At 45.6% G+C, this 16,318-nt stretch overlaps 1 protein-coding gene across 1 annotated transcript in view; it reads left to right on the forward strand.

The window, feature by feature from the left end:
• ASH1L (ASH1 like histone lysine methyltransferase) overlaps nt 1-16,318 on the forward strand; it is a 168,684-nt gene that overhangs the window by 16,279 nt on the left and 136,087 nt on the right. The window contains exon 2 of the mRNA XM_059146914.1: nt 726-1,249. Coding sequence (XP_059002897.1) covers nt 827-1,249 — 423 coding nt within the window. The 5' untranslated portion in view covers nt 726-826. The remainder of the gene's footprint in view (nt 1-725; nt 1,250-16,318) is intronic.

The raw sequence follows: 16,318 nt of genomic DNA on the forward strand, positions 1-16,318 counted from the left end.
CCTGAAGGTCTTTCTCTGTGACAAGGGAGGTTGCCCGGGTACTTTATTTATATTTGCAAGTTAGGTACACATCTCATAATAATTTGCTTGTTTATATTTTATGAATTTGGAAAAATATTTATGGATTTGGTGGATTAAAGCATGCCAACTGACTACTTACTATTAGGAAAACTTGTAAAATTTCTGGTTTTCAAAGATTTTATAACAAGTGTTATAAATCATTTATCTAACAATTTTTTAATGTTTGTTTTTCTTACTAGAGTATAAGTTTCGTAAATTTAGGAACTGGGTCTATTTTGTTGAGTACTGTGTTTTCAGGTTATTGCACAATACCCGGCATATGATAGGAGATCGGAAATATTTTTGAATGAATGAATGAGTGAATGAATTCAGAATTTAATTGTACACCAGGAGTGGAGATGATTCCATCCTGAGTCCTGGCCTGAAAAGCTCAAAACCTCTTATAAAAGGTGGAGCACTAACAGTCCATAACATGTATTACTACAACTTGTTTATGATATCTGTAGAATAAGCTTATTCTAAAATTTTAAATTTATTTATAACTAAATTAATTTAAATTCATTTTGTACTGTATTTCGGTTCATTTTAACTGGGATTTGGGGTTCTTCCTGACCTCCTTGTCCCTCTCCCTTTGTGCCCATTTTTTCATATTAATCAATAGTTGCTTTCTGTTCTCATGAGTTTTGTTATGGTTTATTCTGCAGAGAAAGAGATGCTGGATGCAAGTTTTGAAGATCCCTGCTTTTTATGGAACGCAGTTCTGTAAAATTTTCGTAAGCTTCTTCGGCAATAACAGATACTTGTGATGGACCCTAGGAGTACTGCTATGTTAGGATTGGGTTCTGACTCCGAAGGGTTTTCAAGGAGGAGTCCCTCTGCCGCCGGCGCCGGCACAGCGGGGAGCGCGAGAGAAGCGGAGCTCCAGAGCCCCGGCGGCCGAGGCGAGGAGGACCTCCGCCAGTGGCCCCGGGCACGGGGCGGCGAGGCCGGCCCGGAGGACGGTTTGAGCGGCGCACAGCAGCAGTTTTCAGTGAAAGAAACAAACTTCTCAGAAGGAAACTTAAAGTTGAAAATTGGCCTTCAGGCTAAGAGAACTAAAAAGCCTCCAAAGAACTTGGAGAACTATGTGTGTCGGCCTGCCATAAAAACAAGCAGCAAGCACCCGAGGAAAGCACTTAAGAGCGGGAAGATGACGGGCGAGAAGAGCGAGCGCTGCCCTTCCAAACGGGTGAGTCGGGGGAGTCGGCCTGCTGGCCGGCGGCGCGGGCTGCGGCCCGCAGTGCCCTGTCTGCTGCCCGCTCTCCTCCCGGGCAGTCCGGTCGCGAGCTCCGTGTTCCGAGTCTGTGTGTGACACGGCGGGAGGCTGCGAGGCTGGCCGGGCACGGGCAGGGCAGCGAGGGCGCTTGTGTTCGTGGGGCGGGTGTGCGAGGCGGGGACCGGCTCGTGCGGGCTGCGTGTGCAGGGCAAGCCGCCCGTCTCCTCCCGTGGTGGGCAGTCGGACGGGGAAGAAATTGAGGCTCAAAGATGTTGAACGGTCATGAAACCGCTTACCTTTGAAGGTGGCGGTAAGGATCCAGTTCGCTACCATGTTGAAAGCTTTTGTGGGTTTTTGGGTTTGGTTTGGTTTGGTTTTTGGTTCTGGTCTTGTTTTGTTTTGTTTTGTTTTGTTTTTAGGAGAAGGAGGGAGAGAGTGTGAGGGGTAGGGGAGAGGCAGAGGGTGAGGGAGAGAGAGAATCTTAAGCGGGGCTTGATCTCACAACCCTGAGGTCATCACCTGAACCGAAATGAAGAGTCACACACTTAACTAACTGAGCCACCCAGGCGCCGCATATGTTGAAAGCTTTTGTAAAATGAATTGTTTAATACAAGGATTAATTCCTGTCACTCAAAGCAAGTTGATACATTAAAAATTGTCCCCTCTTTTTTTCTCTGATTTATTTCTTTTTATTTTTTATTTTTTTGTTCCCTCTTTCTCATAGGCTATCCAAATACAGGAACTAATTTTTCAGGGTGCCTGCATGGCTCAGTCGGTTCAGCTGACTGTGTTTGGCTCGGGTCGTGATCCTGGGATCCTGCGATTGAATCCTGCGTTGGGCTCTCTGCTCAGCGGGGAACGTGCTTCTCTCCCTCTGCTGCTCACCATGTTTGTACTCCCACTGTCTCTCTCTCTCTTTCTCTCAAATAAATAAATAAATCTTCAAAAAAAATACACTAATTTTTCTTAACCCTATTTATTCTCTGCTGTAAAGATTCTAGATTTGTTTTAGGTTATGTGTTGATCACAAGTTTTAGTCTTTTTTCTTTCTTTTTTTTTTTTTTAGGTTTTTTGTATTAATTAGAGATCGTGAGAGCGAGCCCAAGCAGGGAGTGGGGTGGGGAGAAAAGCGAGAAGCAGGCTCTGAGCTGAGTAAGGAGCCTGACACGGGGCTCAGTCCCATGACCCTGGGATCATGACCTGACCCGAAGTCAGCTAGATGCTTAACCAACTGAGCCACCCAGGCTCCTCTAGCCATTTCATACAATATTTAATTTTAGGCGATGGGCACCATATGTGCCCACTTGCATATTTAAATTATTTGTAAATATAAGTAAAACAATGAATCGAGGTAGAAACACTTGGCTTTACATTTTGGCTAAAATTTTGAAATATTGCTACATAAAATCACTCGATTTTTACTGATTACTTAACATCAAATTCATGTGCTTTCTTCATGTTAGCAGAAACCATAATGATGCAGGCTTTTTGTTCTTCAAATTGCTGTGGCATCCAGAAATTTTTAATAGTTGCTATTCTTCAAAGATCATAGGCATATAAAGTAGCTTGGGGTGTTTTGTTGATAAAATGAACTGTGAGTGAGTTAGATGAGAAGCCAGGGAAGAAATGGGTGTTCTACCAATATTTGCAAAAATGAACTCAATGAATCTTCGCTAACCTGGGTAACCTCCCCTGAGCCTTATTTTCCTCATGAACTCAAGGATTTCCTGCTGAACTCAAGGATTTTCATAAGGTTGATTGAAAAAGATTTTTATCTGGCTTTTTTCCTTGAAACAATGTTAGAGCTTATCTTCTACAGCTGGTTTGTAAAAGTCTCCAGTATGATGGTCTTTTGTAATGTTTCTGCAGTCGTGTTTTTTTTTTTTTTTAAATAGTTCACACTGATGACGAGGTCTTGTACTCAGTGGATTTTACCTGCAGCACACACTCACTCTCGGCATGGGGTGGTTGCGATCGTGTATCTTGTTACGAGTAGTCCCAGTAGTCCGTGGTTTCCGAGGCCGGTAACAGAACTGCTAGTCATAAGGTGATGTTTATTTTTCAGGCAGCTACTTTAGCACAGGATGTTGGGTGTGTTAGTAAACTTTGCATTAGTGCTTCAGGAGTGGAAAGGGCATGCACGGGCTATGCAGTCAGAACCCAGTTGAAATCCTGGCTTAACAACCACACATAAGCAGCTTGCTTTCTCTCACTCACACGTGGTCTTCTCATTCATAGTGCGGGAGTAGGGATGCCCTTCCTCAGTGGCTGTATGCAGAATTAGATTTATATGAAGCGTCTGGCATGCGATAGGTTCCTGTGAATGTTTTCTTTCCCTTGTTACAGCCTGAGGTAGGGCTTTATGTAACGTGCGGTCCCTGCGCTGTCTTTGCGACGGGGCGGTCCGCTCCGGATCCAGGTTTGTGTTTTTGCGTAGCTCTGACCAGCTTCTCAGAGGAGTTCATGACTCGAAAAAGACTAAGCATCTTTGGCTAAGGAAGGAAAGAGGGACTATTACGAGGCATGTTGTAGTCTCTAAAACAGGCCTTTACCAAATGCACCTGGAACATTTACCCCCAATTCTTTAAAAGCAGTTGGGTTTTTGTCAGTGTTGCTTTTAAAGCAGATCTTACACAGTGCCTGTGTGGCTCAGTCAGTTGTGTCCAACTCTTGGTTTCAGCTCAGATCGTGGTCTCTGGGTTGTGAGATCGAGCCCCGTGTTTGGCTCTGTGCTGAGCATGGAGCCTGCTTAGGATTTTCTGTCTCCTTCTCTCCTTCCCTAAAAAAATAAAATAAAAAATAAAGCAAATATTAGGCCTTACATTTCTATTTTTTTTTTTTTTAAAGATTTTATGTATTTATTTGACAGAGAGAGATCACAAGTAGGCAGAGAGGCAGGCAGAGAGAGAAGAGGAAGCAGGCTCCCTGCTGAGCAGAGAGCCCGATGTGGGGCTTGATCCCAGGACCCTGAGATCATGACCTGAGCCGAAGGCAGAGGCTTAACCCACTGAGCCACCCAGGCGCCCCAGGCCTTACATTTCTAATGAAAACATAGATCATATATTTTATCTCTCCATTTATTTTCTGTTTTGGCAGTATTCAGAAAGCAAACACAAGACCCTCTAGAAAAAAATAAAGTATTTGCTGTTATGATTAGTATTGAATGATTGGTAACTGTATATGTAATTTTTTAAACTGTTTATGTAATTTTAAAAAGCAAAACCCAAGTTTAGTTCCATGAGTGAAATTTTTCCTTTTCTTGAATTATGTGACATACTGTTAAATTTATAGTAGTTTACTCATTAGCTCTGTGATTTTTTTTCAAGATTTTATTTATTTATTTGATAGAGATCACAAGCAGGCAGAGAGAGAGGGGAAAGCAGGCTCCCCAATGAGCAGAGAGCCCGATGCGGACTCGATCCCAGGACCCTGAGATCATGACCTGAGCTGAAGGCAGAGGCTTAACCCACTGAGTCACCCAGGCGCCTCTGAACTCTGTTATTTAGAGGGATTCAGATACATCAACTAATTTACGAAAAATTTCAATTCATTGTTTAGGATCTGGCACATTAATAATTGGAGTTTGAAGTTTAGTTCATTCTTTTGATAAAATATTAGAGGATGATGCTCTTAATGTCTTTTATTTAAAGTTATATTAAAGATTTTAAGGGTCCTAATTCTGTTTTTATTTAAAGTATTTGTAATGTATTTTTTAGTATGTTTTTTAACTTGTTTTTATAGATAAAACGGACTTACGCTGTGTACTCGGCGTGAAGGTATGGTTGGTTTATGTTTCAGTAATTTTGAGGCTTTTCTGTATTTAAGTTTTGGCAAAACTGAAAATTTTCATATTAATGATAATAATAATAATAATAATAATAATAATAATTGAGTGTTGGCAGGAATCTGGGGAAACAAGCCCTCTCGTCCACAGCCGGTGTTGAGTAAATTGGTATGGAACTTTTTGAATTGTGCTGTTTTTTATTGGTGAGTTTTCAGGGTTCTTTATACACTCTGCGTGCAGGACTTGCTAATGTGAACTCCCCCGTGAGGGTTGTCTTCTCACCCTCTTGACCGTGTGCTCTGATGCACGAGCACTTTCAGTGTTGATGAACTCCTGCTTATCTGTCTTTTCTTCTGTTGCCTGTGCTTCTGGAGTCCTATCTGAGAAATCACTGTCAAATCCCGTTTATTGAAGATTTTTCTTTATGTTTTTTTCAGGGTTTTATCATTCTTGCTCTGTGAATTCAGGAACTAATTCAGACTGCAAGAGATACTTCGGACGTGGGAAGCTATTATTAAAAACAATGTCATGTGTAGAGGCGCCTGGGTGAGTCCGTGAATTAAGCCTCGGACTCTTGATTTTAGCTCAGGTCATGGTCTGTGGGTGGAGAGACTGACCCTGACCGCCCCCCCCCCCATCAAGCTTCATACTGTGTGTGGAGCCTGCTTACAGTTCTCCGTCTCCTTTTCCTTCTGTGCCTCTCCCACGACAAATAAAATCATGTGTAAGAGTATGGATATTGGACCAGAAGATGCTATTTGATTAGGTAATAAACTCCTATGATTCAGAATTTAAGAGATAAAAAAGGAAAAAACGAAATACTGTTACCGTTGTTACCCTTCTCCTCGCTGAGTAAATCTATTTTGGAATCGCCTTTTAGACAATCTCATGATAACCCCTAACCAACTGTGATAACGATTAAGCAGAACAACCATTTCTCAATCAAAATGAGAAAACTGATGTGTATACTGAATGCATTTTCAGGTTTACATTTACATTTGGAAAATAATACTTCATTAAGAATTAGTTGTGTATGGGGCGCCTGGGTGGCTCAGTGGGTTAAAGCCTCTGCTTTCGGCTCAGGTCATGATCCCAGGGTCCTGGGATCGAGCCCTGCATCGGGCTCTCTGCTCAGCAGGAAGCCTGTTTCCTCCTCTCTCTCTGCCTGCCTCTCTGCCTACTTGTGATCTCTGTCTGTCAAATAAATAAATAAAATATTAAAAAAAAAAATTAGTTGTGTATTTTAAGTTTTTAAAATTTTATTTATTTTTTAAAAGATGTTATCTATTCAACAGAGAGAGACAGAGAAGGAACACAAGCAGAGGCGTGGGAGGAGAAGCAGGCCCCCCACTGAGCAGGGAGCCGGGTGCATCAGGGCTCGATCCCAGCACCCTGGGATCCTGATGTGAGCTGAAGGCAGACAGCTAATGACGAGGCACCCAGGCACCCCTGTTTGTTTCTTTTTAGAGATTTTATTTATTTATTGGACAGAGAGCACAAGCCAGGGGAGAGGCAGGCAGAAGGAGAGGAAGAAGCCACCCGGGTGCCCCAAGAACTAGTTGTTTTGGAGCCAAAATTGGTGCAAAGAATCTTCCAGGAAAATCACTCCCAACATTTGAGTCTGTAACGTCTCCCACAAAGACATTAGGTATATACAGGTCAATGCGTGTGTCTCCCTCCTCCTGCAGTAACAGTTGGGGCGCCTCCATGCCTCAGTCGGCTCAGCGTCCAAGTCTGCTCCGGCTCAGGTCATGGTTCCGAGTTCCTGAGATTGAGCCTCACACTGAGCTCTCTGGGGAGTCAGCTACTCCCCTTCCCTGAACCCCTTCCCCCACCGTGCGGGTGCGTGCTCGCTTGCTTGCACGCGCGTTCTCTTTCTCTCTGTCTCAGGTAAAGAAATAAATACAGTCTTTTTAAAAAACATTTCCTGTAAGGGGCGCCTGGGCGGCTCAGTCAGCTCAGTGGCTGCCTTCAGCTCAGGTCGCGATCTCAGGGTCCTGGGATCTTTGAGTCCTGCATCAGGCTCCCTGCTCAGCGGGGAGCCTGCTCCCCCCCACCCCACCCCATCTCTCGTTCCCCCTGCTCATGCTTGGTCTCTGTCTTTGTCAAATAAACAAATAAAATCTTTGAAAAACAACTTTTTGGGATGCCTGGGTGGCTCAGTTGGTTAAGCGGCTGCCTTCGGCTCAGGTCATGATCCCAGCATCCTGGGATCGAGTCCCACATTGGGCTCCTTGCTCAGCAGGGAGCCTGCTTCTCCCTCTGCCTCTGCCTGCCTCTCTATCTGCCTGTGCTCGCGCTCTCTGACAAATAAATAAATAAAATCTTAAAAAAATAATAAAAATAAAAAAACAACTTCTTGTGCAAATTGGGTTTTGTTGTCTTGCCACTTCATGTGGTGTCTTTCGTTTCGGAAGTTGTCCGAGTGGTCTCTCCACTCTTCTGCAGCAGCATTTCAGCAAGCGAGGATAGAGGTGGAAGCCCTAGTATCTCCTACATGCCTTATGCCCAAACGTAGACGGAGGCGGTGCTGGTGCCTTCCTCTCTGGCGTGTAAGCAGCAGTGCAGTGTCACAGTCGCGCAGCATCTGTACTTAACGTGTCACCCTGGTTTGCTCAGGCGACTCTGCCCAAACAGGCACTTTCGAGACAGATGAAGAGTAACCAAAATGTGTTTTCCTGCGGCCGGTGATTAAAACTGAAACTTGTTTGAGGTTAATGGGATTGGGGTCTGTTTCAGTGCCAGTGTACCCTGATAACAGTTTAGGTCACAGAGTGTTGAGCCTCTAGTGCTGTGCTGACTGACATTTTGCCAGTGAATAGTTTCTTTGGTGTCATTTTAGCCTAGTTGAGTGGCTTTAATGAGCACAATGGATTATAAATAAAATTTACAGCGCTAATTATAATTTTCCTCCAAAAGATAGTTTTCTGTTTGGGAAAGAAATGTCTGCACTGACGTAATAGATTCTTTAGGAAACAGCTCATTGAAGAGGTAATTTTGAATTTGAGTCAAGTGATTTTTATGGAGAGGTATTAAAACCCACATGAATCCAAGTATTCTATAATTAAGCCCTTTCGGTCTGAGATTTTATTTAATTACAGAACTGATGGATTAATGTTTCTTTAATAAGAAAACATACGGATAATAATAATAGTATCTCAGCCCTTGCTTAGTACAGCTCATTTGCCGAGCAGTTTTTAAATTGCTGCACACAAATCCCAATTGTTTCGAAATGAAATGTTGAGGGAAAAAATGGGTTAGATACTATCTAGGTTTTGGCTTTTCTTTCTTTCCTACTTTTTTCCTCCCCAGAGAGAGAGAGAAAGAGTGCACATGAGCCAGGGTCAGAGGTGTGGGGCAGAGGGAGAGGAGGGGAAGAGAGACTCGTAAGCAGGCTCCATGCCCGGTGCAGAGTGTGATGTGGGCCTGGATCTCATGACCTACGCCGAAATCAAGAGTCTGAGGCTTAGCTGGCTGAGCCACCCAGGCGCCCGTGTCTGTTACACTTCAGCTAACTGGTCAGGGGATTAATCGTTTACTTGTATTACTTAAATTTACTGGTATGACTTCTGTTATTAATGATTGTACTTTTCACAACGGAAGGTCAGGATTTGGGTCACTTAATTTTAAACAATCTCTAGCCTCACAGTATTCTTTGATTTATCTGTTTCTCCATAAAATACTGAAGTGCCATCCTGGGCAGTACACAGGTTGTTACTGTGTGGTAGCTTCCATAATAAAAACACATGCAGAGTGTTGAGGAGTTCACAGTGTCATTGGGAGGAGGTGGGTGGAGTGTATGCTGGGCAGATTTGCAGAGGGGTTCGTGTTCAGAATTCGGTATTGGCATCTTGGCTAGAACTGCTAGAAAGAAAGAGGCTTTGGGGGCCAAAGTAAATATAAGGGCGCAGAGGCACAGCTAGCGTGTTGCACAGACATTTATCAGTTGTGATGACAGGACAAGAATTTGAAGCCCTTTAGTGTAGGCGAGTGCTGAGAAAATACACTGTGGAGGACTAGTTGGGGGGGCTTACATGTTCTGCTTTCTTGTGTCATACTCAGAACTTAGGGAAACTGCATTTTTTGTCTACATTTTCTTCTTAAGAAATCTTGGGTGAAAGTTTCTTCTCTGTTTTGACTTAAAAAGTTTTTAAATTTTTGAACCATGTAGTGTTGCTTCTAACATAAAATTTTTAAAAAATTGTATGACCATTCCCATTTGTTTTTTTTTTTTTTTTTAAGGTTTTATTTATTTATTTGACCGAGAGAGAGATCACAAATAGGCAGAGAGACAGACAGAGAGATGAGGAGAAGCAGGCTCCCTGCTGAGCAGAGAGCCCTATGCGGGACTCCATCCCAGGCCCCTGGGATCATGACCTGAGCCAAAGGCAGAGGCTTAACCCACTGAGCCACCCAGGCGCCCCTCCCATTTGTTTTTAAGGATTTTTTTCCTTTGTTTTTAAAGTTCTGACATTTTGTGGCTGTACTTTATATTAGAAAGAGGAAACATTGAAGTTAAAATTGATTTTTTGGAAAGTTTTTTTTTCTTTTTTTAGAGAAATTTGGAATTATTTTTAGTTGTAGTTAGTAGGAGCCGTGTCCTTTTTAGCTGAAATGTTAAATCTTACCGAGCTACAGTACCCGCATCTTACTTTGATCTGTTAGTACTGAAGGGCCTCTGGGCGGGCTGGTGCTGCTTGTGGAGCGCACAGAGCTGCACCAGCAGGTGGCGATGGAGAGCCGGGTCAAGCATGGGTTGCAGGGATTTAACTCTAAAAGGGGAAAGGGAATTGAGGTGTATTAGGGGTTTAGGATACAGCTGGCGAAGCTCAATGTGACTGTTCGTGGTGTTGGTTTGTTTAAAGATTTAAAAAAAAAAAAAAACTTTATTTGACAGAGAGATCACAAGCAGGCAGAGAGAGAGAGAGAGAGACAGAGGGAAGCATGCTCCCTGCAGAGCAGAGAGCCCGATGCGGGGCTTGATTCCAGGACCCTGGGATCATGACCTGAGCTGAAGGCAGAGGCTTTACCCACTGAGCCACCCAGGTGCCCCTAAAGCCAATCTTAATGTAGTTCTGTTTCATAGAATTAAGAATTCTTTTTCCAGAAGAAAAGGAAACTTGTTGTATGTTTAATTCCCCCTTCTGCCCTTACAACTAAAAGGTGGGAAAATATGAGGACATAATCCAAGATCTGAATAATGACCTCATCTTTTTGTTAAAGATGAGGACACTTGGTCCCAGCGAGTACCTAATGTCAGGAGTTAAACAGAAGTATGTAGGACTGGAGGGAGACCTCCCAATGAAGGGAGTGGGTCATTGTTTGCGTGTTAACTGTGATGTCCTTGGGACCCTTTTTATAGATATGGGTCTTCGAACTGGATGTATGGTGTTCCTAAGGCTTTTGTTTATCTGGAGTCTATTATCTAAATTGCGATTATACAGATTAGCAAAAAAAAAAAAAAAATCATACGAGCAAAGATGGCAGAAATGGCAGTGTTGGTAAAGTGAGATAGTAACCACTACTCACGCTTCAAACAAAATAGGTTCTGAGCTATTAAATTTGGTCTTTTTCTACCTTCATGTTGTAACAGTCAAGTTTTTGTCTACTGTGTGTATATTACCATTAGTTTTAGAAAACATCTCAACGTCAAAACACGTTAGTAGTAAAGAGTTCTGCTACTGTGTTAGGAAGTCAGAGTTTAGGAGATGGGCAAAGGCATTCTGACACAGACGCACAGATGGTAGATAGGTACACTAGAATATTTTAGGTATTTTTTTTTTTTTAAAGATTTTATTTAAAATAAAAGAGCAAGCGAGAGCGAGCACAGGCAGACAGAGTAGAAGGCAGAGTCAGAGGGAGAAGCAGGCTCCCCGCAGAGCAAGGAGCCTGATGTGGGACTCGATCCCAGGACGCTGGGATCATGACCTGAGCCGAAGGCAGCTGCTTAACCAACTGAGCCACCCAGGCGTCCCTATTTTAGGTATTTTTAGCCAAGCTACATGGGATTAGTAACACCTCAGAATATATGTGAAAGGAGAAAGATGATCCTAACACTTGCAGAATTCAGTGGTAACTTTCACAGTAACAACAATGAAGTAAGGTAGACCCTGCTTCTGAACCCCACCTTTTTATTTTGCACCGAAATTGCTGAGTGTGATTATCCCGTAGTTCCTTGTCTAGTCCCTCATTGCACGGGTAGGAACTACAAAGACTGCTGAGGAAGTCACAGACAGATGCTGATGGCTAGAAGCCAGAGCAAAAGGATGCTTGGTCACTTTTTGTTAAGCTGCTTATTGATTGTGACGCTAGGAATTATCAGACAACTGGAAATTGTCCTGCACGCACTTGATGACACATTTTTCTGTTGCAATCTCAAGAAGTAAATTAGCTAATATCAAAATGAAAAATTAGAAAGATGAATTTGTTACTAAGTTCTTAAATAAAAAGCAAAGAGAAAAAAGTTTCATTTGAAATAGAGAAAGGAGGGCCGATGGGACAGTAGAAAGCCTCAGCCCGCCTGTCGCCCAGTGCTGGGGAAGGGCCCCTGAGCTGTAACCTCGCCGCTTCCACTGCGCATGGTTCCATTGTCTAACATGTCACCTTGTAGTGCAGTTCGTGGTTTTTCTTTTGTTTACTAGTGAATGAATGCTCCTTGAATGTTAGGGCAATCATTTTAGTTTTTGCATTTAAGGATCAAAACTCTACTTAAAAAATAGGTCATTAAGGGCTCCTGGGGGGCTCAGATGGTTAAGGGTCTGCCTTTGGCTCAGGTCAGGATCCCGGGGTGCTGGGATCAGCCCCGCAGCATTGGGCTCCCTGCTCAGCGGGAAGCCTGCTTCTGCCTCTCCCTTGCCCCTGCTTGCATTCCCTTCCTCACTGTCTCTCTTTCTCTGTTAAATAAATAAATAAAATCTTAACAAAAATAGGTCATTGAGATTATGGACTGTGTGTCAAGATCTGCAGGCATTAAAAACAGCAACAGCACAAACAAAACCAGCCCCAGCACCAGAACTACGCACCTTAACATTCATCTAGCTCAAGAACAGAGGATTGGTTTCTGTAGCCCTGAGATGGTGCTTTTGCGTAAATTTCCCCAACTGAAATACTCATATTTTCTCCTTTCAGTTACTAAAAGTGTGTATTAAAACTTTTAGGTCTATTTAAAACAATCTATAGTTTGCTGCTTTTAAGAAATTAGCGTTATTATCTGTGGCTGTTTCATGAATTTCCTGGTGAATCACAACTTTGACAACCCTTAGAAAAGCCGTTTATCTTGCAGTAGGTCAGACGAAGCCAGATGTGTGGGTCTCCACATCGCGGAGAGATAAACCAAGCTGTCTGCAGTGTCTCCATTCGGAAACAGCCCCGCATTAGGTTCTTAGTTTAGGAAAACATTTTTGGATGTCAGGTACCTTTTCAAAGCATTTAACACATCTTAGTGACTCAATCACTAACAGAAGATACAAATGAGCCCTAGTGACACTTTTATCATCACTGCTGTTGATGCTGTTTATCCCAGGGCCTTTTTTTCCATTTTTGACCAGTTTTTTTTGTGTTTAGGCTCCTTAGCTCTATCCAGGAAGTAAGGGGTCCCATTCTCTCATCTAACCGCACCTTGTGAGTTGTGTCCTCTGTGGGAGCAGTCTTCCTTGTACCGGCTTAGGAGCAGGTCCAGAATAGAAGACTGCATCATCCGCTGCTGCTTTTCCGCTCCCGGGTTCTTGTTGGCAAAAGTTACTGGAGCTGGAAGACCTGATGGTGTACAGGTCCTGCTTTCAGTAGGCTTCTGTTGTCTTCCCTTCATACGGACTGTTTGTTTTGGAAGCTGCTTGCGCTGCTTACTTTGTAGTGGAAAAGAGGAGAGAGGTTGGCTTGGGGCCCAGCTTCTGCACGGCAGCGGCTGTTATGCAAATTATGGTGGATCTCACATTTCTGTAAAGGCTTCTTTTCTTCCTTTACATACACAAACAGCTAAGGGGTCTTAAGCCTTGGAGACAAAACAAGATGCCACTCTTCCCAAAATACCTTTCATTATGGCAGCTTCTGCTGCCGTAAATGGAGGGGAAAGCAGATCTCTTCTGCTGCACTGTGAACACGGCTATAAATGTACCAGGAAGAGTCAAACTCTCATAGTCAGTTCCAGCAGGTTCATCCTCATTTCTTGCATTTTGTAATAGAATCTTCTCTAATTAGTGCTGCATTTGGCTGATAGGGCAGTTCACTTTCTCTTAAAGTGTTGGATGTTAATGATATCTGCTTGAGTCTGTATCATGGTTTGTTTGAATGGTGTACAAAATGAGGTACAGCAAATGTGAATATTTCTCATTTATTTGTTGATCTTGCTAATGGAAAAAGTCATTATTGAACCACATTGAAAGACGGCATAGCTTTCTTTAAGTCCCAGGGAATTAAGCCTGAACATAATCACAGTGACTTGCTAATTCACATGCTGCTTTTTATTGTTGCCTATTCATATCTTTTATTTCATTTTAATGACCTTAAATCACTACAGAGATGCTCACATACAGACTGCTCTGTAAGTGCACATTGCTAATTAATTTTGAGATATAGCTGCACAGAAGCAAATGAAAACTTTTGGGGAGACATCAGAATTAAAGGCCTTACATGATGAGATAACAAAACCTAGGGATTTTATGAAACTGACTGAGCCAGCCCCTGTGTTTCTAATTTCTAACATAGTTTTATGAGTAACTTAATGTTTCTTACTATTTGGGGAAAATTTTGTCCATAAACCTTTTCCTTTACATTTTTTAGTGGTTGTACTAGAGTTGGCAATACACAGTTACACCTAAGCCAAGTTCACTTTCAGATAACACTATCATTTCAAGGGTACATTGTAATAACAAAATCACCCAAATTCCTCCCTACCCTCCTTTGTATCATCACCATTGTTCATTTCACTTATATATAAGGATATCGGGCCTTTTCATACATTGTTGCTATTATTTTAAACAGACTTACCTGTTATATCAACTAATAATAAGAAAAATAAAAGCTTCTATGTCACCTTCAGTTTTTCCTTCCTCAGTGGTATTCCTTTCTTTTTCTAGATCCGAGTTTCTGAACCATCATTTTCCTTCTCTCTAAAGAACTTTGAACATCTTAAAAAGCAGGTCTGCTGGATTAGAGTCCCTCAATTTTTGTCAGTGAAAGTCTTTATTTCTTCTTCATTTTCATTTTTATTTATTTTTTTAAGATTTTATTTATTTGACAGAGAGATCACAAGTAGGCAGAGAGAGAGGGGGAAGCAGGCTCCCTGCCAAGCAAAGAGCTCGATGTGGGGCTCAATCGCAGGACCCTGGGATCATGACCTAAGCTGAAGGCAGAGGCTTAACCCACTGAGCCCCCCAGACTTCCCTCTTCTTCATTTTTAAAGGGTAGTTTCACAGAATACTGAATTTCAGGTTGGTGATTTTTTTTTTTTTTTTTTTTTTTACACTTAAATTTCAGTCTGCTGTTCTTGCTTGCATGGTTCCAAGAAGACGTTAGATATAATTCCTACCTTTGCTTTTCTGTAGGAAAGGTGTTTTTCCCATCTTCTTTCAGGGTTTTTTCCCCCCTTTTTTCTTTCTTTTTAAAAAAGTTTTGTTTGTTTGAAGAGAACAAGGGCAAGCGGCAGAGGGGCAGAGAGAAGCCTGATGTCCTGCTCTGGCCGAGGACCTGGCATCATGACCAGAGCACAAGGCAGACACTTAACCGACTGAGCCACCCAGGCGCCCCTTTATCTATGACTTCTGTGGTTTGAAAGTGATGTGTGTAGGTTTGTTTTGTTTGCATTTTTCCTGCTTATTGTTCGTTGAGCTTTCCGGACTTTCGGGCTCCCTTGCCGTGTTCCCGTGGCGCCGGCGCCGTGCCGTTGCCGGTTCTTCATCTCCTGGCCTGTCTTTTCCTAGTCTTTTTTTCTGCTCAGTTTTGGAGGTTTCTATCGAGACAGCCTTCAACTCGGAGATTCCTTCTTTCCTGAGCCGTGCTGAGTCCGCTAAGGAGCGCGTGCGGGCCGTTCGGCGTTTCTCAGTGTTCCCGTTCCCGCCGGTGTGCCCGGCCCGGCGGCGCGTCCGCCGCGCTCTTCCTAGTCGCTGCGCCTGCCTCTGCGGTCGCGCTCCAGCCCGATTTCGGAGTTGGCGGTGCTGGAGCACGTGCGGGGACGCACCGTCGGACAGCCCCGAGCCGCGGCCGCGCGGGGAGCGGGAGCCGCAGCCGCGGGGCCACCCGCCGAGCCGCGGGGCCGCTTTCCCCGGCGGCCGCGGCGCTCGTCGCCCGTCCCGCGGCTCCCGGGGTGGCGCGCCGCTGCCCCCGGACTTCGAGCGCCGCGGGGCGGGCTCGGCTCCCGCGCTCAGCCTCGGTGGCGGGAGCGCGATCCGCCGGCCGCACGGGCGCTTCTCGGTCCGCCGCGGGAGCGCGCGTTTCCTCCCGCGGAGCGTGTGGGCTCGACCCGCCGCGACAGGCCGGGCCGTGCTGAGGAGCGTCGCCGGAGGCCTCCGACGTACCCCGCGGGGTCCCTTCCCGTCCCCCGGCGGTGCTCCTCCCTGTGAGGACCCGGGGCGGACGCCGGGCTGGAAGCCGGCTCCGGCCCCGGCCGTCGTGCTGCGGCGTCGGGCGCCCAGCCTGTCCCGGGCCGCCGGTCAGCGTCCGGCGCGTCCCCGCACCCAGGCGGCCGCGGGAGTCTGCCCTGCCCCGGCCTCCCGTCCGCCGCGGCCCCGGGAGCGCGCTGGCTGCGGCGTGTGCAGCCGCGTTCCCCGCGTCCGACTTCCCGGCGGCGCCGCGCCTGCGCACGCGGTCGCCGAGGCTGCGGGGCCGCTGACTGGGCCGCGCGTCTGCGTTTCCGGCCGCGTCCGCGCGCGCGCCGGGGCGTCCCAGCTTCCGTGTGGCCGCGGACGGCGGCGGCCGCGCGCGCTCCCGCCCGGGGCCCGCGTGCCACACGCGCGCGCGGCCGTCCGGGAGTCCCGGTGCACGGCGGGGAGCGCTCCGCACCTCCGCGGCCGTCGGGCGGTGAGTTCCGGGGTCTCGGGCGCAGCCGCTGCTGGACCGCGGCTCCGGTTCTGCGGACGTGGCCCTGGAGCACGTGCCCAGAACACCGCTCTCCAACGGCGTTGCTTATTCATTGCCCCGCGACACCGCCCGCGCGGGCCGAGGGGCCGAGCTGCGGAGCCGGATGCAGGGCTCGATCCGGGGCTCCGGGGTCGCGACCTCGCCCGGAGTCCGGCGCGTCTGTTCCGCTGTCCGCATTCACGAAA

The sequence above is a fragment of the Mustela lutreola genome, chromosome 14 (assembly GCF_030435805.1).
Source record: "Mustela lutreola isolate mMusLut2 chromosome 14, mMusLut2.pri, whole genome shotgun sequence".
NCBI classification, from domain to species: domain Eukaryota; kingdom Metazoa; phylum Chordata; class Mammalia; order Carnivora; family Mustelidae; genus Mustela; species Mustela lutreola.